Source organism: Pleurodeles waltl, chromosome 11, assembly GCF_031143425.1.
Source record: "Pleurodeles waltl isolate 20211129_DDA chromosome 11, aPleWal1.hap1.20221129, whole genome shotgun sequence".
Lineage (NCBI taxonomy): Eukaryota > Metazoa > Chordata > Amphibia > Caudata > Salamandridae > Pleurodeles > Pleurodeles waltl.
This window is the reverse complement of record NC_090450.1, coordinates 38,474,289-38,499,209: the sequence shown is the minus strand read 5'-3', so window position 1 is coordinate 38,499,209 and position 24,921 is coordinate 38,474,289. Positions and strand designations below refer to the sequence as shown.

At 47.6% G+C, this 24,921-nt stretch overlaps 1 protein-coding gene across 2 annotated transcripts in view; it reads left to right on the top strand.

Moving 5' to 3' along the window:
- The window catches only part of CLCN2 (chloride voltage-gated channel 2), a 436,625-nt gene that overhangs the window by 389,575 nt on the left and 22,129 nt on the right, over positions 1 to 24,921 (top strand). For both annotated transcript variants that reach the window (XM_069212988.1, XM_069212987.1), the window contains one exon: positions 17,988 to 18,092. In XM_069212988.1, the coding sequence (XP_069069089.1) occupies positions 17,988 to 18,092 (105 nt within the window). The remainder of the gene's footprint in view (positions 1 to 17,987; positions 18,093 to 24,921) is intronic.

Sequence of the window (24,921 nt, the reverse complement as noted above, 5' to 3'; positions counted from 1 at the left end):
ACATTAGAAAGGGCAGGCCACAGATGAGACCCGTGTACAGTATTCATCCTTAGAGTGGGTGGGAGGCAGGCTGTCCTCCAAGCAGACTTCAGACCTACACTGTATTTTATCTTTTGTTTTATTGTCAAAAAATGTTCTTTGTGGTCTGACTGTGGTTTCAAGCCCCCGCCGGAGGAAAGAGGGACGAGCAGCGTTGACATATAAGGACAGGCAGGGGCGTAGCTTGGCCAGTTAGATTGGGTAGATGGGGAGGGAGGGAGGGGGGGGGGGGGGGGGGCAGTTTCAGATTTTGTAACATTCACGCTGTCATATAATGTTAAAATACATTTTACGGAGACAGGGCGTCTGAGAGGGGCTTAAGGGGCAGTAGATAGGGAGAGGACTGCAGACAGGCCGGTTTACTAACTGAGGGAAAAACACTGTATTTTGTAAACTTAACAACATTTTTGAAGACTTTTAAAATAGACAAAGGGCGCGCAGGTGTGTACGTTTTTGTCTGTGTGTATGTAAAACAATACAGGGGAAATCCACAGACACCGAACCATACCCGACTGAAAGCATCTTCACCCAACTATTATTAAAAAAAAAAACATTTATTAGGATTGTGGAACACCACAAACAACCCCCCTCCCCATCCGCCGCCCACCCCCAGGAGCTACCCCCCAGGGAACAGGGTACAGACAGAACTGAGGTCCGAGTACGACAAGTTTCAGCCCAGCCGGTGTAGGGCGAGGGAGTCTGACTGTGGACGGACAGGCTGCCTTAGAAAGGGCAGGTCGTAGCCACAGTCGTGGAATTTCTAGAAGACTTCTCAGCAGGGGTGAGACGGGCACATCTTGAAAGGACAGGCCACTGTCTGCACGAGGAAGGCATTGGAAGCTTTAAGAAAGAGGACTTTGATGGTTTTAAGAATGTCAGGCAACCCCCTCAGGTGAAGAAGATGTAAACCAGGTGTCATTCAAAGGTCTGGAGAAAGGGCTGACCTTAGAAAGGGCAGGCTACTGATGCAGGGTGAGGAACGCCAAGGCAGGGCTGTTACCAAGAGGACAGGAGACTGGCTGACCTTAGAAATGTCAGGCCCCTGCAGCAGGCGGACAGATTTAGGCCAGGCTCGAACTGAGAGTACAGAGGTGTAATACAGCCTGTCCCAAGAAAGGACACGTTGCAGATGCATGTGAGGCCAGGGTTCAGCGGAGAGGTGAGAGATACGACACCCTCGATGGCAGGTAACTGAGCAACGCACTCTTTGCCGGAATCAACAAGAGCTTCCAAACAAGTCTCTGGAGAATACAGAACCCCGCGGCCAGACTGATCCTGGACATTTCCCACCACAGCCACATCTCCGCCCACCTGAGAGACCTACACTGGCTCCCCGTCAACAAACGCATCACTTTCAAACTCCTGACACACGCGTACAAGGCTATTCACAACATCGGACCTGCCTACCTCAACCACTGCCTTTCCTTCTACACACCTGCCAGGCACATCCGCTCGGCTCAACTGCCCCTCGCCACTGTCCCCAGGATCTGGAAGAACACAGCTGGAGGACGATCTTTCTCCTACCTCGCCGTGCAGACTTGGAACACACTGCCGCACCAACTCAGGCATTCCTCATCGCTGGCTCAGTTCCAGAACGATATCAAGACCTGGCTTTTCGACTGAACTAGCACCTTGAGCCCCCTGAGAGATAGCTTGCGCTTTATAAATACTTGATCGATTAACCAAGAGCGAGATATTGTCTCCTGCGGAAGTCTAAAAACTGAGGAGAACATGGCTTCTCCTGGCCTTCTCAAAACCTTAGAATAAACAAAACAGGAAAACAACTCCTAGAGGTGGCATTTGTAGGACTCACTCGCTTTAAGCTGGACAGCAAGCCTTAAAGGAAATGGTACAAGACCACTAGCGCTACGAGGCTGCAAGCAGCACTATGAAGAGAGCGTGTAAATAAATGGGCTGACATTGCAAGTTTAAGTTTAACTAAGATGTCAGTGAGGGGGGGGCAGTCTCTCCTCTGGCAAGGCATGCCCCCAGCTTCCAAGAACGGAACGACAGACAGAATCATCACAAACCGACTTGTTTCTCTGTGTCTGCTGAGAACTCTTAGCTAGACGGCTTTACAGGGCCAATGCTTGTCTACCGCCAGTGGCAGGCAGTGTTTGAAACGGAAATAGACAAGTGCAGGTACTCACGGTCCCAGGCGGCTGCCAGTACTCGTGCTTAGAAGTACTCCCATCCCAAAAAGGACATATATTACACCCCCTTGATAAATGTATTCTGTGATAAATAGTTTGGTACAGGTGCTCGCAGTCGGGTATGGTGAGGATTCTGCCAAATTTCACCAGGAGGTTTTACACACACAGACAAAAATGTACACACACTCTTTCCCTCTCTCTTTGGAAAGGCTTCAAAATGGTTGGTTATTTTCAAACGTAATGTGTTTTCTCTCACTTCCTACCCCTACCAATCCACATTCTTCTCCCTTTCCACTGCCCCTTAAGCCAATCTTACTGACCAAACTATGCCACTGCCAACCCTTCCCCGTGAGAAGTGCTGTCATCCTCCCTTCCAAAGTAAACATCCACTGTTACCCGAGAGTACCAGCCCTTTAAATCACTAGTTGCAGGTGGTGGGCAGCGGCAGTCATGTTTGGGGATTTATTTTTCATCATCAGACTTTGACCCAGATTAAGACCGAAAAGAAAGAGAAAGATAAGGAAACGGGCAAATGGAGAAAGGAGGCTCGAAAAAAAAGAACCTTCATGAGCAGGGGCGACTCCTTCGCAAAGATGGTGGACCGTCGCCCCATAGGCTAACAGCCAGCAGCAGAAAAAAAATCAGTCCTTGAATATCGTTTTATTTTTCTGCTGATGGTTCAGCCAGCATGCGAAGGGAGGGGCGGGCTGGGCCTCGTGAGGTGGGAGGGGGATGAGAAGAGAGTGCAATAAGTGCACATGTGTGTTTAGGTGGCCTAAGACGGCTGTCCAAACACACATGCGCACTTAGGTTTCTCCAGCCCGTCTGTGTGCATAGCTGGACTGGAGAAACTGCACAGGCCCCAGGGTTGCATCTAAGCGGTATTCCGAGCTGCTCAGACCAATCCTGATGCTTTCATGCTAGCTTGAGCATGAAAGCAGCAGAAGGATTTCTGGGGAGCCTGTTCTGGTGTCCCAGCCAATGCTGGGACACCTGAAGAGGAAAGGAGGACAAGTGAGGCGGCAGGAGAGGACAGCGGCGGCAGCGAACGATAAGTCTTTTTAAAAAGAAATGATTTACCTCATTCCCCCACTTCTCCCCCCGCCCCTACCTTTGATATTTGCAGCAGCCGCCGCTGCTCAAGAGTGTGATAGTGGCTGGAAGTAGGGTGGAGGAAGAGCCATGAGACAGAATCAAAACTAAACAGCCTTGGTGTTGAGCACAACCTCTGATGAGCTTTGGGACCATCACTGATTGTGTGTATTTTAACAAATTAAACACTGAGTGCAAAGAGATGGCAAACTGGAGCTTAGATTCTCAGTACAGTAGTCCTGGGGCTGGCTCATCAGCATCCTGCACCTCAAGGCAGACAACCTATAGACGGGCCACTGGAATTATGCAGTTCTGCCTGTCTGGTGTTGTCGCACTTCCCGAACAATCCATCATCTTCAGTACAGTCTGCAGATTTCAGCAAAAAAAACTGTGTGTGGCTAACACAGATCAAAAGTTATTAAAAATGCAGCAACATGTGTGTTAGAAATGGGGTCTTTGGTTGACAGTCAGGTTACCCCCTGTTCAAGCAAGGACCCTCACTCTAGTTAGGATAAAAGAGAATCACCCTCAGCTAACCCCTGCTTACCCCCTTGGTAGCTTGGCAGAGCAGTAGGCTTAACCTCAGAGTGCTGGGCGTAAAGTATTTGTACCAACACACACAGTAACTTAATGAAAACACTACAAAATGACACAACACCAGTTTAGAAAAATAGGAAATATTTATCTAGACAAAACAAGACCAAAACGACAAAAATCCAACATACACAAGTCAAGTTATGATTTTTTTAAAGGTTTAAAATAAAAAGAGTCTTTAGGTAGTTGTAACACCACACTAGCGCTGCTAGCGTGAAAATGTACCTGGTTTGCGTCAAAAATAACCCCGCACGGGCGATGTGCGTCAAAAGTAACCCTGCACGGTTATATGCGTCGAAAACAGCTCGGCACGGCGAGGCGCGTCGAAAAAGCCAGCCACGCGACGGTCCGCAAGTCCCGCGGCGCTGGTTGCGATCTCTCAGCCTTCGTCAGCGATGCTGCGCGTCGTTTCTCCTGCTCCGGGCGTCGATTCTCCGGTCGCGTTTCCTGCGGCGTCGTTTCTCAGCTGCGGAGCCGGCGTCGCGTCGTTTTCTCAGCCGCGATCGGATTCGCGTCGATCTTTTCTCCGCACGGCACTCGGTGCGTGTATTTTTGTCCTTAGGCTGCCAGCCTCTCCTTTCAGGGTCCCAGGAACTGGAAGGGCACCACAGAGCAGAGTAGGGGTCTCTCCAGAGACTCCAGGTGCTGGCAGGAAGAAGTCTTTGCTATCCCTGAGACTTCAATAACAGGAGGCAAGCTCTACATCAAGCCCTTGGAGATTTCTTCTTCAAGATGGAAGGCACACAAAGTCCAGTCTTTGCCCTCTTACTCTGGCAGAAGCAGCACTGCAGGAAAGCTCCACAAAGCACAGTCACAGGCAGGGCAGCACTTGTTCCTCAGCGATCAGCTCTTCTCCAGGCAGAGGTTCCTCTTGATTCCAGAAGTGTTTCTAAAGTTTGTAAGTTTGGGTGCCCTTCTTATACCCATTTTAGTCTTTGAAGTCACCTTCCTTCAAAGGGGACTCACACCTTCTTGTGAAATCCTGCCTTGCCCAGGCAAGGCCTCAGACACACACCAGGGGGTTGGAGACAGCATTGTCAGAGGCAGGCACAGTCCTTTCAGATGAGAGTGACCACTCCACCCCTCCCTCCTAGCAGAGACGGCTAATCAGGAAATGCAGATCACACCCCAGCTCCCTTTGTGTCACTGTCTGGTGTGGGGTGAAAAACAACCCAACTGTCAAACTGACCCAGACAGGGAATCCACAAACAAGGCAGAGTCACAGAATGGTTTAAGCAGAAAATGCTCACTTTCTAAAAGTGGCATTTCCAAACGCACAATCTTAAAATCAACTTTACTAAAAGATGTATTTTTAAATTGTGAGTTCAGGGATCCCAAACTCCACATGTCCATCTACTCTCTAGGGGAATCTACACTTTAATCATATTTAAAGGTAGCCCCCATATTATCCTATGAGAGAGAGACAGACCTTGCAACAGTGAAAACGAAATTGGCAGTATTTCACTGTCAGGACATATAAACCACATTACTATATGTCCTACCTTATCCATACACTGCACCCTGCCCTTGGGGCTACCTAGGGCCTACCTTAGGGGTGCCTTACATGCAAGGAAAGGGAAGGTTTAGGCCTGGCAAGTGGGTACACTTGCCAAGTCGAATTTACAGTGTAAAAATACACATACAGACACTGCAGGGGCAGGTCTGAGACATGATTACAGAGCTACTTATGTGGGTGGCACAACCAGTGCTGCAGGCCCACTAGTAGCATTTGATTTACAGGCCCTGGCACCTCTAGTGCACATTACTAGGGACTTACTAGTAATTCAAATATGCCAATCATGGATGAACCACTTATATACAATTTAAACAGGAGCACTTGCACTTTAGCACTGGTTAGCAGTGGTAAAGTGCCCAGAGTAACAAAAACAGCAAAATCAAAGTCCAGCACACATCAACAACCTGGGGAACAGAGGCAAAAAGTTAAGGGAGACCACGCCAAGGATGAAAAGTCTAACACGTGTCCCCCCCAGCTAAAAGTGGGGAGCAACTACCCAACCTCATGGGAGTTCTCATCACTAAGGCGGAAGAACCTGGACAGACCATCAGCATTGGCGTGCTCTGTACCGGGTCGATGTTCCACCGTAAAGTCCATCCCCTGTAGGGAAATGGACCACCTCAACAGTTTTGGGTTCTCACCCCTCATCTGCATTAACCATCTGAGGGGTCTGTGGTCGGTCTGAACTCGGAAGTGAGTCCCAAACAAGTAGGGTCTTAGCTTCTTCAGTGCCCAGACCACAGCAAACGCTTCACGTTCTATGGCACTCCACCTACGTTCCCTGGGTAGTAACCTCCTGCTAATGAAGGCTACGGGTTGATCTAGGCCCTCTTCATTCAGCTGTGAGAGTACTGCTCCAATACCATGCTCTGAGGCGTCTGTCTGTACAACAAACTCCGTGGAGTAGTCAGGTGCCTTCAGCACAGGTGCTGTGCACATGGCCGCCTTCAGGGCATCAAAAGCGTTCTGGCAAGCCTCTGTCCAGATCACTTTCTTGGGTTGCTTCTTAGAAGTCAACTCAGTTAAGGGGGTAACAATGGTACCATATCCCTTAACGAACCTCCGATAGTATCCTGTGAGACCTAAAAAGGCTCTCACTTCAGTCTGGGTCTTGGGAGGCTCCCAAGCCAGAATCGTGTCAATCTTAGGCTGTAGGGGTGCCACCTGGCCACTCCCCACCTGGTGTCCTAAGTACACAACAGAACCCTGCCCTATTTGGCACTTGCTCGCCTTAATAGTGAGGCCTGCCTTCTGCAGGGCCTCTAACACTCTCCAGAGGTGTTGCAGGTGTTCCTCCCATGTGGAACTAAACACAGCAATGTCATCCAGGTAGGCGGCACTGAACTCATCCAGTCCTGCCAACACCTGGTTGACCAACCTCTGAAAGGTGGCAGGGGCATTCTTCATCCCAAAGGGCATCACATTGAAGTGGAAGTGCCCATCGGGGGTAGAGAATGCTGACCTCTCCTTTGCCCCTTCAGTTAAGGCAATCTGCCAGTACCCAGATGTTAAATCAAACGTACTGAGGTACTTGGCAGCTCCTAACCGATCAATGAGCTCATCAGCTCGGGGGATGGGGTGTGCGTCAGTCTTGCTGACCGCATTGAGACCCCGGTAGTCCACACAGAACCTAAGTTCTGGAGTGGCACCAGGAGCAGTAGCCTTTGGGACCAAGACCACTGGGCTGGCCCAAGGACTGCTGGAGTGCTCAATAACCCTTAGGGTTAACATTTTGGAGACTTCCTCCTTAATGCAAGCCCTCACCCTGTCAGTCACCCTGTAAACCTTATGTTTAACAGGTGTACTGTCCCCAGTGTCCACATCATGTGTGCACAGGTGTGTGACTCCTGGGATCAGGGAAAACAGTGAGGCGAACTGTCCCAGCACGTGGCGACAGTCCCTCTGCTGTTCCTCAGTCAGGGAGGGGGAGAGGATCACTCCCTCCACAGACCCATCTTTCTCTCCTGCAGACAGGAGGTCAGGAAGAGGCTCACTCTCTTCCTCCACCCCGTCATCTGTCGCTAGGAGCATGGATAGCTCAGTTCGCTCAAAGTGTGGTTTGAGGCGGTTGACATGTAGGACCCTCAAGGGGTTCCTGGGGGATTGCAAGTCTACCAGATAGGTGACCTCGCTCTTTCTTTCCACCACCTCAAAAGGCCCAGTCCACTTATCTTGGAGAGCCCTAGGCTCCACTGGTGCCATGACCCACACTTTTTGTCCAGGCTGAAACTCAACCAGAGTGGCATTCTGGTCGTACCACCGTTTCATGTCCTCCTGGCTTGCTTCCAGGTTCTCCTGAGCGAGACTCCTGAAGCGGGCAGTCTGGTTTCTTAGTGCCAGCATGTAGCTAAATACATCCTGGGGTGGTTTACTAGGAGCTTTCTCCAAAGCCTCCTTCACCAGACTGAGCGGTCCCCTCACAGGGTGGCCATAGATGAGCTCAAAGGGGCTAAAGCCAAGTCCCTTTTGAGGCACCTCCCTGTAAGCGAACAGAAGGCATGGCAAGAGGACGTCCCACTTACGCCTCAAGGGCTCTGACAGGCCCTGAATCATGCCTTTCAAGGTGCGGTTGAATCTCTCAACCAGACCATTACTTTGGGGGTGGTAAGGGGTGGTGAACTTGTAGGTTACCCCACACACCTTCCACAGAGACTTCATATAAGTGGATATGAAGTTTGTACCCCTATCAGATACTACCTCCTTGGGGAACCCCATGCGGGTAAAAACCCCCATTAAGGCACGTCCCACCACGGGGGCGGTGACCGTTCTTAGAGGAATAGCTTCTGGGTACCGTGTGGCATGGTCCACCAAGACCAGGATAAACCTGTTGCCCATGGCTGTCTTGGGATCCAGAGGCCCCACAATGTCAATTCCTACCCTTTCAAAGGGAGTACTGACTACCGGTAAAGGTTGGAGGGGAGCTTTGCATTTCCCCCCACTCTTGCCACTTGCCTGACAAGTCTGACAAGATCTACAATAAGCAGCTGACTGCTTGTTCATCAAGGGCCAGTAAAAGTGGGAGACAAGCCTCTTATAGGTCTTGTCCTGCCCTAGATGTCCTGCCAAAGGCACATCATGAGCCAAACCCAGTAGGAAGGTCCTGAAGCCCTGGGGTACCACCAGCATACGAGCTGACCCCGGCTCAGGAACCTTAGGCTCACTATACAGGAGGCCATCCTCCCAATAAATCAGGTGAGTACCTGGCGCTCCGCCAGCCGCCTGGGCTGCAGCCTGCTGCCGCAGTCCCTCAAGAGTAGGGCACTCCTTCTGCGCTGTGCAGAATACTTCCCTGGTGGGTCCCCCTTCCTGCTGCCACTGCGACAGCTCAGGGACCTCCCCCAGTTCAGCCACCTGTTCCCCTGTAGGTTCCGGGGCATCACCCTCAGGCTCTGCCTCCTCCCGGACCGTGGGAACTTCTGGGGCGGGTTTCCCGCGCCTCCTGCCTTTCCTCTTCTTGGCGGTCCCCTGGGCCACTGTTTCAGGCTCCAGGGGCTCTTGACTACCCTGATTGGCTGCCATAGACCGGGTGGATACGCATACCCACCCAGGCAGACCCAACATCTCCAAGTGAGACCTGTGTTCCACCTCCTTCCAAGGGGAATCTTCCAGGTCGTTGCCTAGCAAACAATCAACAGGCATGGTTGGACTCACAGCTACTTTCCAGGAACCTGAGACCCCCCCCCATTCAAAGGGAACCTGCGCCACTCTGCAGAGGCGCTCAGAATTGTCTACTGCAACTACTTGGTGAAGTACCCGGGGATCAATCTGCTCTTCAGACACCAGGTGACTCCTCACTGTAGTCACACTGGCTCCTGTGTCTCTTAGAGCCTCCACCCTCTGTCCATTGATGGTCACCCATTGCCTGTACTTCTTAGTGTTATCAGGCACTAGGTTTCTCTGGACCATCTCACTGTCCCCTAGTGAGACAAGGGTCATTTCTGCTGGTTCCCACCCACCTGAAACCAACTCCTCCCCAAGCGCTACACTGGCCAAACCCTGGGACGGTGCACCAGTGGGTGCCGGTGTACTTTTGGGGCATTTGGGGTCCCCCCTCACATGACCCACCTGGTCACATGAATAGCACTTACGTAGGGGACCACCTGCCATTGGCTTCCCTTTGGAGAACCATGGCTTCTTTTCACTGGGGGGTTGGGAATCCTTACCCTGGGAATCAGTTTGGGGCCTTTTTGAGAACTCATCCTGTTTGCCCTTACCCCCCCCCTTTCGTCTGAGAGGGACCCTGCCCACCCTTGGCGTGGTCTCCCCCATACCTCTTCTGGACCCTGGTGCTCTCCCAGCGGTCCGCTTCCTGTGCAAGCTTCCTGGGGTCAGTCAGCTTGCTGTCAATGAGGTGCTGGCGCAGCTCTGGAAAACATAAACTGTACAAGTGCTCCCAAGCAATTAAATTGTAAAGCCCCTCATACGTGTTTACCTTACTGCCCTTCACCCAACCATCCAGTGACCTGCAACAAGAATCAACACATTCCAACCATGTTTGGGATTCCTTTCTCTTGTAGGATCTAAACTTCTCCTTGTACTGCTCAGGGGTGAGACCATACCTGGTAAGTAAGGCCTCCTTCATGGCAGGGTAGGTGAGACTCTGAGCATCCCCTAAGGCCGTCAGTGTGTCCCTCCCCTCTGCCTCAAAATGCTTCCACAGGGCTGCCCCCCAATGAGCTTCAGGGACCAGGTTCATGTGGAGGGCTGACTCATAACCCTTGAACCACAAGTAGATATCATCCTCCCTCTTATAATCCCTCACAAGGTCTTTTGGGATGTGTACCCTTCTCTCAGGCTGCACTGTAGAATTGCTGCCACCATCCCTACTGGACTGACTCCTCTGATCAATCTCTTTTAAACTGAGCTCATGAGCCATGTTTATCTTCCTTTCCTCAAGGGCCAGCTTTCTCTGTTCCACCTCAAGGGTCAGCTTTCTCTGTTCCCCCTCAAGGGTCAGTTTTCTCTGTTCCACCTCTAGACTGAGCCTTTTCAACTCCAACTGGTACTCCCTCTCTGCCTGTCTGTCCTGTAACTCTCCAGGTGTCAGACTCTTGGAGGACACACTGCTACCTGCCCTGGAGATTCTCCCCTGAGACATAGCAGGCCCACCCACTACATCAGTGTGAGTGACTTGCAACTCCTCTTCCCCCTCTGGCTCCTCATCTGTGTGCCCCTCAGCTGCTTTGGCTGTCACCCAGGCCCTCAGCGCCTTTTGCAGCTCATCCTTCTTGGATGAGCTCTTAATGGGACAGCCAACATTACTACAAAACTGCTTCAACTGAGCCACTTTGTAGCTCTCCAATTTCTCCAAGTCAAAAGCAGCTTCAGCTAGGGCATCTCCAGACTGAGACATGATGAGAGGTTAAAAAAAATATGCACAGTTCCAAAAACAGAAAAGCAAGTTCTCAAATGAAGTTTCAGAAAAGTCAATCACGGGATCAGCGAAAAAAAAGAAACTGAATGCAGAGAAAAACAGTCCAAGTAAAAAAACAAAAATCACAAGACTAGTAGTATGTGGTCACGTAGTGGTCTGAGATCACAACAGTAGTGTACACTTAATTACTGTATGTCAAGTACAAATACAAGTCCAAATCCCGACCGCTGGTCACCAATGTTAGAAATGGGGTCTTTGGTTGACAGTCAGGTTACCCCCTGTTCAAGCAAGGACCCTCACTCTAGTTAGGATAAAAGAGAATCACCCTCAGCTAACCCCTGCTTACCCCCTTGGTAGCTTGGCAGAGCAGTAGGCTTAACCTCAGAGTGCTGGGCGTAAAGTATTTGTACCAACACACACAGTAACTTAATGAAAACACTACAAAATGACACAACACCAGTTTAGAAAAATAGGAAATATTTATCTAGACAAAACAAGACCAAAACGACAAAAATCCAACATACACAAGTCAAGTTATGATTTTTTTAAAGGTTTAAAATAAAAAGAGTCTTTAGGTAGTTGTAACACCACACTAGCGCTGCTAGCGTGAAAATGTACCTGGTTTGCGTCAAAAATAACCCCGCACGGGCGATGTGCGTCGAAAGTAACCCTGCACGGTTATATGCGTCGAAAACAGCTCGGCACGGCGAGGCGCGTCGAAAAAGCCAGCCACGCGACGGTCCGCAAGTCCCGCGGCGCTGGTTGCGATCTCTCAGCCTTCGTCAGCGATGCTGCGCGTCGTTTCTCCTGCTCCGGGCGTCGATTCTCCGGTCGCGTTTCCTGCGGCGTCGTTTCTCAGCTGCGGAGCCGGCGTCGCGTCGTTTTCTCAGCCGCGATCGGATTCGCGTCGATCTTTTCTCCGCACGGCACTCGGTGCGTGTATTTTTGTCCTTAGGCTGCCAGCCTCTCCTTTCAGGGTCCCAGGAACTGGAAGGGCACCACAGAGCAGAGTAGGGGTCTCTCCAGAGACTCCAGGTGCTGGCAGGAAGAAGTCTTTGCTATCCCTGAGACTTCAATAACAGGAGGCAAGCTCTACATCAAGCCCTTGGAGATTTCTTCTTCAAGATGGAAGGCACACAAAGTCCAGTCTTTGCCCTCTTACTCTGGCAGAAGCAGCACTGCAGGAAAGCTCCACAAAGCACAGTCACAGGCAGGGCAGCACTTGTTCCTCAGCGATCAGCTCTTCTCCAGGCAGAGGTTCCTCTTGATTCCAGAAGTGTTTCTAAAGTTTGTAAGTTTGGGTGCCCTTCTTATACCCATTTTAGTCTTTGAAGTCACCTTCCTTCAAAGGGGACTCACACCTTCTTGTGAAATCCTGCCTTGCCCAGGCAAGGCCTCAGACACACACCAGGGGGTTGGAGACAGCATTGTCAGAGGCAGGCACAGTCCTTTCAGATGAGAGTGACCACTCCACCCCTCCCTCCTAGCAGAGACGGCTAATCAGGAAATGCAGATCACACCCCAGCTCCCTTTGTGTCACTGTCTGGTGTGGGGTGAAAAACAACCCAACTGTCAAACTGACCCAGACAGGGAATCCACAAACAAGGCAGAGTCACAGAATGGTTTAAGCAGAAAATGCTCACTTTCTAAAAGTGGCATTTCCAAACGCACAATCTTAAAATCAACTTTACTAAAAGATGTATTTTTAAATTGTGAGTTCAGGGATCCCAAACTCCACATGTCCATCTACTCTCTAGGGGAATCTACACTTTAATCATATTTAAAGGTAGCCCCCATATTATCCTATGAGAGAGAGACAGACCTTGCAACAGTGAAAACGAAATTGGCAGTATTTCACTGTCAGGACATATAAACCACATTACTATATGTCCTACCTTATCCATACACTGCACCCTGCCCTTGGGGCTACCTAGGGCCTACCTTAGGGGTGCCTTACATGCAAGGAAAGGGAAGGTTTAGGCCTGGCAAGTGGGTACACTTGCCAAGTCGAATTTACAGTGTAAAAATACACATACAGACACTGCAGGGGCAGGTCTGAGACATGATTACAGAGCTACTTATGTGGGTGGCACAACCAGTGCTGCAGGCCCACTAGTAGCATTTGATTTACAGGCCCTGGCACCTCTAGTGCACATTACTAGGGACTTACTAGTAATTCAAATATGCCAATCATGGATGAACCACTTATATACAATTTAAACAGGAGCACTTGCACTTTAGCACTGGTTAGCAGTGGTAAAGTGCCCAGAGTAACAAAAACAGCAAAATCAAAGTCCAGCACACATCAACAACCTGGGGAACAGAGGCAAAAAGTTAAGGGAGACCACGCCAAGGATGAAAAGTCTAACAATGTGTTTTCACACATTGGAAGGCCCCTTGCAAAGGTTGACTATTCACCTTTCTTTTGCTTATTTCCATATTTGAGTGTCAAAGTACTACTTGGTGAAACCTTTCCCCAGACAGTGTTAACGTGTACAAATACCAAAGTAATGAGGTAATACTAACATAAAGTGTGCCACATTACTCTGTGTAATTTGCCTTTCTTTGGCTGCATAATTAGTCAACACTCCTGGTTATTTTGGGTCTCCCCTGTCGCATAATACGGTGGCCCAGCTTGTAGGTTTTAAGTATAGACTGTGATGGGGAAAAGGGGGCTTTGGAGACACTAGTTTAGTTGTAGCTCAAACTAGTGGAAAGCTTATTGCAGTGATAATTCTTGTAAATCAGTTCAAGCTAGTTTGTAAAATGGTTTCAGGGTATCTACCATAGCCTGGACACTTGGTCTGACCTGGAAGGGCTTCAAGTCCTCTGTGCACGAGCGCTAAGAGCCTGTGAGACTGGTGGCCTTTCTGTCAAATTTCAAAGTATTTGTAAAAGTGATGCATAAAATGGGTCTTTGCACACACTCATAGCTCTATTACTCCTTACACAGGCTTCAAAAACTGTGTGAATGTATTTACTCCATTCTGTGCCCGTAGTCACACTTTATGTAATCAGGCTGCAGTGCATTGTGGGATGGGGTGAATTTTACACCAGGGGCTCGATGTAGAGTGGCTGCTCTATGGTTCCACAGGCCAGGAAGACGCTGCCATCTTTCCCTCAAGAATACTACACCTGAGTCGTCAGTTCACATACAGTGAGCAATTCACAAAGAAAAGAGTCATTTTACAAAACTTTTGTAGTATAGGTCAGAAACTCAAAGGTTACTTTTTTATTGGGGAGTGGGGGAATCCACTGACGTTCTTGTGGAAATCGCAGCAAATTATAGGCTTCCATGCCAACGACAAACCCTAGAAAACAATTTTCATAACTCTGCCTCGAGCCCTCGCCATGCACTGCTAATTACCCCACATATTACAGCAGTTGTAACATCTTGTATGACATTATTGATAATATCACTGCAACATTTGCAATACAATTGTTGATGAGAAAACTCTGCATGGTGCAAGTTATAGTTACCTTACGGCACAAGTTATAGTTTCTTGAGATTAATATAACGATAACTGCAAATTTCCAGGGTTTTGTGTGTGTGAAATCTGGAGTTAACCATAATGTCCTAGTAACCTTTGTTTTTTTTTTTAGGTGAATATTTATATATATATATATATATATATATATATATATATATATAGGCCTATGCCCAGTTTTTGCAAAGTACATGCACATTTTAACATTTTGGAAACTGTACCACATTTTTTTTGTCAGTGCTAATGCAAGTTTAGGCTCCACCTGCTTTCCCACATTGCTAGAAAATAATAGGAAATGGAGCAGAGATGCTGGGTTCAGGGCAGCCGGGTAAGAGTGGCACACGTCAGCACGCACCATTCCTTACTCTGCCTGAGGCCTTAATTTATCTCAATGTCAAACTGGGCCCAAGTCCTTAACAAATAGGCATGAGGTGGATAATTAGCATAAGAGTGCGAAGTAATGTCACAGGAAGTGATGTCATAAGCACTCACTGCTGAGACCTGTTTGACCTGCAGGCCACCCGTCAACCCAGGCTTTCTTCCTGTCTGCGAAATGAGTAATAAATTAAATGAGGTCATAATAATTGCAAACGAGGTAACATGTATTGCATAAAGTTGTTATAAAGGGCACGTTTTGATAGCATGTGAACGCAGCATTCTCTCCCTTAAGAAAGTGTATCTGATACTGATATTTTTAACACAAGTCTAAGCACAGAAATGTATCACTAAAATCACTGAAGAGCCTTCCTTATGTCTCAGATTCGGGGTTAGGGAGCACAAGGATTAATGCTGAAGAGCTCCCTTTGCATACGTTTGAGAGCTCCCAAGATGCCTTCCTGCTGGACTTCCTTATAGAGAAGCAGCACCTGACTGGAGGTTCAAAGCGTCATGAGACGCCATCTTGAAATTGTTTTAGAAGCATACAGCAGTGGTTCCCAACCTGGGGTTTGGGGACCTCTCGGGGTCTGCAAAGCCTCCTCGGGGGGGGGGCACGACTGCTTAAAAATCTAAATTATATTAACAGATTAATAAAGTGTATATCAATAAAGTGGCTAAATGTACAACTGGACATTTTAAAACTTACTGTAAATATCTAGGAATGTGAGATTGTAGGGTAAAAATTAAATTAATTTCTTCAGATTGATTTGTGGGAGCAGTGCAGGTGCATCAAACTGAATATAAGCTTCAATAGAATTTAGGAAAGCTCCAATCTTCCTATCTATTAAGATCACATTTTTTTTATTTTTTTTTATTTATATATGTTTTTGTTATCATTTGTGTATGTGTTTGATGAACGCTTATTTCTGTATTTTTTGTGTATTGTTTTCCTTTTCAAATCATCGACATGTTCAACCTGGGATCCCCAGATTCCAATAATGATTCAGTGGGTGGTCCCCGCATTCTAATAATGATTCAGTGGGGGTTCTCGGGTTCCAGTAATGATAACCTAGGAGGTCCACAGAAGTCAAAAGGTTGGGAATCAATGGCATGCAGTGATTGCACATGCAGCTAGCTGTGGAAGTGGGGTGCATGGAGAGGGTGTAAGTGACACACCTTCCCTCCACCTCCAAAATAAGAGGTTGCCATCCCCTGTCTAAAAATAGTGAGAAGCACCATCAGTCATGTCCATCCGCTTGTGTCCTCCGCTGAATCGCAAGTGTGTTGAGTGCTGAGCTCCTCCATAGAGATTCTTTCCAAAGGAGCTTCCAGGCTGGTGCTTTCTGTTGTCATCTCCTGGAGGCGGGAGGAGAATCTACTACACTGTCAGTCATTAATTTGATTGAATGTGGTAGGTGGGTGGATGTGTATGAGGGTCATAAACACATACTGGCATGTTGTGGTGGGATATGTGAGTGATTGTGAGATGCTAAATAGTTCAAAAAGCTTGCTCTATAACCCTTCCACTCTGAGTGTGTGCACACTGGACAGGTTTGAAGCCGATTATGCAGAAAGGAAATTTTGCAAAATATGTCGTTTTGGATTGGTGTAAGTCACTATTGGATTTTTTGAGATATTAGCCAGTAAACAATCATTACTTCACTTTTCAGAGAGGTAGAAAATGCCCTCTTTCTATTAAAAAGGTTGCTCATGTGTGGTTTTCATAAAGACTGTGCAATTAACATTTTATTTTCTCGCTTATCCAAGAAACATGTGATGGTCACACCCACATATCATCCACAGGCTTCTTATTGATTGGTGATAAGAAGTGCTACAAATTTACTATTATGGTGGCATCTAATTTTCACCTGTATGGTGTTACTGATTTTGTTGTATCCACAGACAATCCATAAACAACAAACACATTAATAAAACTATGGTTTACAAAACCTCCAAAAATACCCTAACAATATTTTGGTTGCAATCAACCAAAATGTTTGTGCTTTTTAACTTTTTTTTTTTTTTTTTAAAGAAATCTCTGGGGATGATTAAGGCAACCAGCTATTAAAATCATTCTTAAATTAGCCTTTTTTTCATGTCTAGCGTGGCTGGAACAAAGTTTAAACACCTGAAGAGGAAAGGAGAAAAAAGTTTGATAACTGATGGCAAGAAAAATACAACAAAGGAGAATTGAAAAAGGGCCAGGGTGGGGAAACAGATTGGGGTTGTTGTAAGGATCGTTGCCTTCCCTCTTTGCAAAACTCTTAACAACCCCATCGTCCTTCAGTGGCTGACTAATGACAGAAAATTCCATGTTTCACCCAGGATGACCAGACTTTTCAGCTGAAATCTAATTGCCGAGTGATTCAACAAAGTAGATATTAGTATTATCCTAAGATTTGGCCCTGCCTTGAACATAACTGAGATAAAGCAAGAGAAGTCACAGTCATAGAGACTAAGTGTGACCTAAAATTCAGCGTAACGATACTACGTAAAACTTCTACTGGGAGTCCAGGTGATGTGTCTGATTCTATTAAAGCCCAATTAGCTGTTTCAGAGGTATTGAAACTTAACCAGTGCCTAATACTGATGAATATTACTGGTTTATGGTTAGATTTAATATCTGGATATTCAGAGCCACTAAACAAATGTAGGGGATTTGATTTTGGCACAAGTTAAAGGAATATTATTCTAATACATTTTAGAATAAATTGCTTCCATTGAGAGCAAATAGTAGTGATAAAGGAAGGATGATGAGAAAATGCATGTCTGATTGTGTGGAAATGAATTCATTTTAATAACCTTAGTCCCAAAACTGCTGAGGAGTTTGTTCTGTCTTTTAGTGTTCACCTTCACAGAAAAATATTTTGTAATAGTTTAGTTACAAAAGTTTTTCTGGATTTTTTAACATGATAACCCCAAGATATTTGGTTGTTTCTGCCTCCCATTCACTCCCTGTCTGTGCAGATTTACTTTTCAGGTTGCCGGGTGGTGGGGTGCATTAACCGCCAGCCCATGTAGTTTACTCCGGGTTGTGTTACCTTGCTGTAATTTTTTTTTATGCCTTTTTGCTGTCTAGCTTTGTTGGCTTTTTGCTTCCTGTAGTGGTTTCTCTGTTGGTGTCCGGCTTGCTTACATTGTTTACTTCTGTCTTTCCTACCTTGTTGCTTTCATGCATAGCCGAGCTTTGTTGCAATCTGTATTTGTTGTGTTTGAGTGGGGGTGTTCTTTCCCTAATTTTGTACTTTTCTGCAAAGTTGCTTTAGTGTGTGCATTTCTATGTTGATTGATAACTTTGCCTTTCTGTGTTGGGCAATCTGTGTCTTCCTAACTCGTCTTAACTCCACTTTCAGATCGTCGAATGGGAAGAAAGGCAGTTGGATGAGCCAGTGAACTTTGGGAGCTGTAAGATTGACCCTGCCCCATTCCAGCTGGTGGAGCGCACCTCGCTGCACAAGGTATGGAATACTAGGGAGGCCTGTGTGTACGTACAACCACCTACTCAACACCTAGTGGATGAGACCCCGAGACAAGCAAAGGTTTACAACTTGTCTACATACAGCCCAGCAGACATACTGACGAACACTAGGATGTCTTCCTGCAGAAGTCATAGTACATCGCGTGATATATTAGGTACACACAAAGTATACTCCTCCCTACAAAAGAAGACACATCCAGGGAGTGTCACTTGTGTCATTTTGCTGTGCACCCTGTCGTCTATGCGTAAAAAAAACTCTACAACAGTAAGCTGTGGCTCCTTTCCAAGACTTATAATTAAGGCTCCCGGTTTTATGGTATTTTATTTTTTTAACACTTCTGTGTGTATTTATCCATATTTATTCTTTGGCCATCTTGTCATTATTTATCCATATTTATTTTGTGTTCTGTGAATAAATGAAGGTGTAAAATGGTATATTTCCACATTTATTTAACTAATAAACGTGTGCTTATACTTTGACGCCTGGCGTGTTTTAGCAAATTAAGCAGCCAAATTTAACATAACAATCCACCCGCAGGTAAATATTCACATTATATTGCAAATGCATGTTGTCTTATGTTGCTATGTAAGGAAATTCCATCTTGTTTTTAACTCTCCATGCCATCTATCTGCCCAGCGGTTGGCTTGGGACTGATGAAAACAGTGTGGAAAGTCACTCAAAAGAAGACAACATTTTCTGTATTTTTCCATTTTAAAAAATAAATACAGACAGGAGGCACTTTGTTTTCCGTCTGTATTTATCTGTAAAAATGGAAAACAGGGTGCCTTACTTATAATATGAAAAGCAGAGGCAAGCACACTCGCACCACCCGCAACCACCCTCCCATCCGCCACACCAGATGCAATATATCCGCCCACCACAACACACCCAAATGACCCACCACACCAGACCCATTGCACAAATGTCAGCAAAGCAGAAACAGACCCAAGCTAACCATTGCTTCCCTACACAACTACCATTGCAGGAAAGTATACGTGTGTAGCCTATGTAAGCCTGTGTTCAAAATTGTGAGGTCATTTTACAGCCACTGAGACTAGATAACAATATATTATTTAATTAACTCATTTTATTTATTGGTTTCGTTTTAGAAAAAAACATGACCTCTAAGCAATGACAACAGTAAATTAAGATGACAAATAATATTTTTCCCCTATCTTCTACCAGTGGATTGCACCACTAGAGTATGAATGAGAAAAACTAAAAAAAAAAAGTGCAACGTATATGTAGGGATGATAATAGTTTGGAAAAATAGAAATAGTGGCACGCTTGCTGGAACTCAGAAGATTAGACAGAACTTTAAGAAGGTACATGACAATGGAGACAGTTGACTTGAACCCTTCACCGTCCTGTTGAGAGGCAGAGACCTTAACCACTAGGCCACAAGTGATGCTCAACAGTGCTCCCGTGATGCTATGTACTGATGAGACCCAGGGCACTTATCAATGGTTCATAAGGTATAGGATTGCGCAGATTATGTAAGAAATACATACGTAGTGGTTCAATCAAACATTTAAAGAGCGCTGCAAATCCCCCGTCAGGATCTCAAGGCGCTGGAGCTGTATGCTGCTGAGTGGAGGAATGATCATTAGAAGATCCAGGTCTTTAGTTCTCTACTGAATAGCTGGAGTGACGGTGCAGAAAATCAGGGGAAGAGGAGGAGACAGCAGAAAAACAGGAGAGATCGATGCAGCAACAGGGGAGAGCTGACCTGGAACCTGCTGAGGTTTATACTGATACAGCTGCAACTATAACTGCATACTTTTGAGGTTGTGAGCGATGAAATTTGCTCGGCCAATTAATCTTGAGATGTTTTCTTTGAGGTTAGGAGGTGGCAGAGCCAGATGGGACTGCACTAGAGGGAAACTGGATAATGTTCTTGACCTGCAAAAAAAAACAGATTTGCAGACAAAAGTTCAGAGATTTTAAATCGATGCTGTTTCTACAGCTGAACTGATAATGTAACTTCATTATAGTGAAGGTGGGGGATTCTGTTGGCTCGGCCATATGGATAAGTAAGCTGTAATGTCAGACAGATATGCCTGAAAAGAGGTGTAACTGTTGAAAACACAAAGAACGTGTCTTGCCGGCTCAGCCCACTGGGCTCTCCCCTCCTCCCTTAGGTGTCTCAAATTAACCCTCAAGCACAAATGCATAAGGGCCATGATCAGTCCGAAATGAAAGAAGCCATCTTATGCTTTCAACAACACTGCTGCCACTGGCAGGTACAATAACCAAGAGCCCTGTACAAGCGATGGAACCGGCTGCCTGCACAAGAGATGGGACCAGCTGTCCTGCACAAGAGATGGGGCCGGCTGTCCTGCACAAGAGATGGGACCAGCTGTCCTGCACAAGAGATGGGGCCGGCTGTCCTGTACAAGAGATGGGACCAGCTGTCCTGCACAAGAGATGGGACCAGCTGTCCTGTACAAGAGATGGGACCGGCTGTCCTGTACAAGAGATGGGACCAGCTGTCCTGTACAAGAGATGGGACCGGCTGTCCTGTACAAGAGATGGGACCGGCTGTCCTGTACAAGAGATGGGACCAGCTGTCCTGCACAAGAGATGGGGCCGGCTGTCCTGCACAAGAGATGGGACCAGCTGTCCTCCACAAGAGATGGGGCCGGCTGTCCTGCACAAGAGATGGGACCGGCTCTGCTGTCTGCACAAGAGATGGGACCGGCTGTCCTGAACAAGAGATCGGACCGGGTTTCCTGCTCAAGGACCGGCAGTCCTGTACAAGCGATGGGACCGGCTGCCTGCACAAGAGATGGGACCGGCTGCCTGCACAAGAGATGGGACCGGCTGCCTGCACAAGAGATGGGACCAGCTGTCCTGCACAAGAGATGGGACCGGCTGTCCTGCACAAGAGATGGGGCCGGCTGTCCTGCACAAGAGATCGGACCGGCTGTCCTGCACAAGAGATGGGACCGGCTGTCCTGCACAAGAGATGGGACCGGCTGTCCTGCACAAGAGATGGGGCCGGCTGTCCTGCACAAGAGATGGGACCGGCTGTCCTGCACAAGAGATGGGACCGGCTGTCCTGCACAAGGACCGGCTGTCCTGCACAAGAGATGGGACCGGCTGTCCTGCACCAGAGATGGGACCGGCTGTCCTGCACCAGAGATGGGACCGGCTGTCCTGCACCAGATATGGGACCGGCTGTCCTGCACCAGATATGGGACCGGCTGTCCTGCACCAGAGATGGGACCGGCTGTCCTGCACCAGAGATGGGACCGGCTGTCCTGCACCAGAGATGGGACCGGCTGTCCTGCACCAGAGATGGGACCGGCTGTCCTGCACCAGAGATGGGACCGGCTGTCCTGCACCAGAGATGGGGCCGGCTGTCCTGCACCAGAGATGGGGCCGGCTGTCCTGCACCAGAGATGGGGCCGGCTGTCCTGCACCAGAGATGGGGCCGGCTGTCCTGCACCAGAGATGGGGCCGGCTGTCCTGCACCAGAGATGGGGCCGGCTGTCCTGCACCAGAGATGGGGCCGGCTGTCCTGCACCAGAGATGGGGCCGGCTGTCCTGCACCAGAGATGGGGCCGGCTGTCCTGCACCAGAGATGGGGCCGGCTGTCCTGCACAAGAGATGGGGCCGGCTGTCCTGCACAAGAGATGGGGCCGGCTGTCCTGCACAGGGAGATGGGACCGGCTGTCCTGCACAAAGGATGGGAATGACTGCCCTGCACAAGTGAAATCACTTCCTTCCGTGCACAAGAGAAAGCACTGGCTGCCCTGCGCAAGAGATGGATAATCCTGCTCTGCCAAAGAGCTGGACCCCAAAGCCCTACTTAACGAAGAGCCTCAACTACTCTCCTCAAGAGACAGACCTTGAAGCCCTGCAAAGGAGATTAACCTTTCATGATCAGGCAACTATCCAGCATAAAAGTCTGCGCTGGCATGGACGGAAAGGTGTGTCCTGCACCAGACGAGCGAGCAACCTGGACAAATAAACAGGTGCTTCCTCGAGATCTCATGCAGGTATCATTGCCAGAGTTGACGTCTGTCAGGGACACCTTGGTCCAGTCCTCTTTCTACCTTTGTGTTACTTGCACCTCCGCCATGACCAATTTGCTTCTTTGTATCTTCCACACCCACTTTAATCTCTAATTACCTGGTGTCACCTGTACCCTGCCATCACCAGATAGGTGTGCAGTGTCTCCTGCCTGCTGTTACCTGGACTCACTTTCAAACCCCAGAACTTTCTGACATCACTAAATAATCCCCTGGTGTCTCCTGGAGGTGCCTTCATCACCAAACCATACCTGGCTTCACAAGTGCTCCCTGCCTTTTCAAATAATTCCTGTTAGCAGCTCTCCCCCCCACTCCACCACAAAAAAGGACTTCTTTTTCATAATCAAACATTGTCCCAGACAAGAGAGAGGCAGAAAATGGAGAAAGGAGAAGATGTGTGAGATGGAGACAGGACATGTAGGGAAGTGGAAGAAAAAGACCTGTGGAATCAAGATCAGGCAGCTTTGGTTCTCTGCGCCCCCGAATTCACCAGCCTGAGAGGCTTCTAAGAAAAAAAGTTTGGACTTTTAGCACTGTTTGGTATTTTTGCAAATTAAGCTGTGTTGGGATTCTAGAAACCTCAGTCTGCAACCATTGGGGTCCACCAGGGTCCAGCGCTGCTTTCTCCACCTGTAAACCAGAATCATTTATCCCTAGAGACTAACTTTTAAAAACAAAGATGTGCTTTTCTCAAGGGGGCCCCTTGGATCACCAAAGTGCCCGAACACTGGGAAGGGGGGGACACACTCTCTTGTGGAGGAACGTGTGTGCTTGGTGGAGTGTGGGGCCTTCTTAGTGGGAACCACATACTCTGAAGGGGTGGGGAGGAGAGGAGTGAGGAAATAAGCGCGTGATGATTTTGTGGATAGGAACCAACTCAATTTTTGGGGTTTCTTTCATCTTATACATTTTATCTTCGGTACAACAATCCTATCTGCAGCTCAGTTTTTGACCTTAAATTATCTATTCTGCGCAATAATGTGTGTAGTTTCATTTATGTATTATTCTCGTTTTTTGTGTTTCTTCCCAAACTATTTTCCTTCCTCGTCTGCTATTTACCATTTAGCTTGGAGTGCGATTGTGTTCTCGGACTCATATGTTACTTTCGTGAATGGGTTTGTGGTTTTCCTTCTTGTTTTGCCCTTGTTCCCTGGTCGTGTTTCTTTAACTTCCTATTCGCCGGCTTCAGTATCCTCTCCAAGCAGGCTCCATTCTCAGCTGACGGGGGGGGGGCAGTTCAAAGACCTCACCTAGAGCTGCTGGCTTTTGTTGCATGTCTGTTTTTTCTCTGTTTGGTTCCCCTTCTGCCTTTTTCAGTTTTGATTTTGTGCATAAGTGCAATTTGTGTTCAAAATGACGCACTGCTCCTTATGGAGACATATCTTTCTCCCTCGCTGCTCCCAAAAAAAGTGGAATTCTCCTGTAGTCAAACTTCCTTAATTCAGTTTAGAAAGCTGTTTAAAACCACCTATGAAGTCCTTAGCATCTCTTTAATTAGCAGTCAGCAGACAGTCTCCCTCGTACACATGATGCTCTGTGCACATGTTGCACTCTATAAATTCCATAACATAACATAACATGACGTCTAGGCAGAGCCAAAGCATCTTCTGCAGTGACTTCAGCTGTCAGTGTTTCTACCTTCCATAGATATCTCCTTAGGGAAGCTTCGACCAGTATAATTTCGAACTCTAGCATATTTGGTACCCAAACATTATATAGTCCATGCCTTGATGTATTCCTTATTATCATCGTATGATCACTGGCGGAAGAATTCGGATTATGCTCTGCAGTGTATGTATGTAGAATATTCCCAAATTGGAGACTCGTCACCCCGGAGAAAATGTTTGCATTAAAGCAGGGGTTTCCCTTATTCAGGATTTCGTAAATACATCCTGCTTGAGAACCTGTTCTGGGATTTAGGGCGCTCTGTATGACTTCACAACACTCCCCACCTTCACCCACCAGACTTACTTCCGGTAGCAACTGGGGTATAATGCTGGGCCATTGAAATATCACGATTGTGCAGCCACGACGTGTTTCGCATAATTATAGCTTTGCCACATAATCCACCATCCTCTCTAGCTCAAACAGTTCAAAGGTACAAAAACACAGCGGCATACCTTGCAGCATAGTGGAAGGGCCTGTGCAAAGCTTGACAGGCCGCCTTTCTGTTGCGTATTGCTATATTTGAGCATTAAACTGGAACTAATGAGGTGCACCAATAGCCAGACGATGCTAACAAAGTAGAAATAAAATGGTGACGTAATACTTTCATAAAATGTGTCACCTTAGGCCGCACAATTTACCTTTTTTGCCGCATAATTTGCTCAATTCTGCCGCATAATTTGGCCTTCCCTGCCATGTAATTACCGTGGCCCTAGGTATATTTCCTCGCGTTGGCTCTGTGGCGCCCCCGCGTGGCGCCATTTGCAGCAGCATACAATTACCTGCCCGTAGAGGCAGCCAGCATGAAATGGAGAAAGTTAGTTGGTGTCAAAGAGAGGAAGGAACCCACGAGTCTCCGAACATTTACACTATCTTCTGTCTTCCAAAGAGAAAGCCGAGAAGGCGTGAAAGGTGGCCATGAATATTTAAGGGTTTTGTAATTGGCGAGGAGGCCGGCCCAGCCAGCGGAACAGCACGCGGGGTACTGAAACCTGGTGTTGACTTGGCAACGAGATGCGGCGAACAAGGACATCGCGCGCTTTCTAAAACCCTTCTCCTGTTCCATACTTTCATAATTATCAGTGTTCTGTGAACGAGCGTTCAGT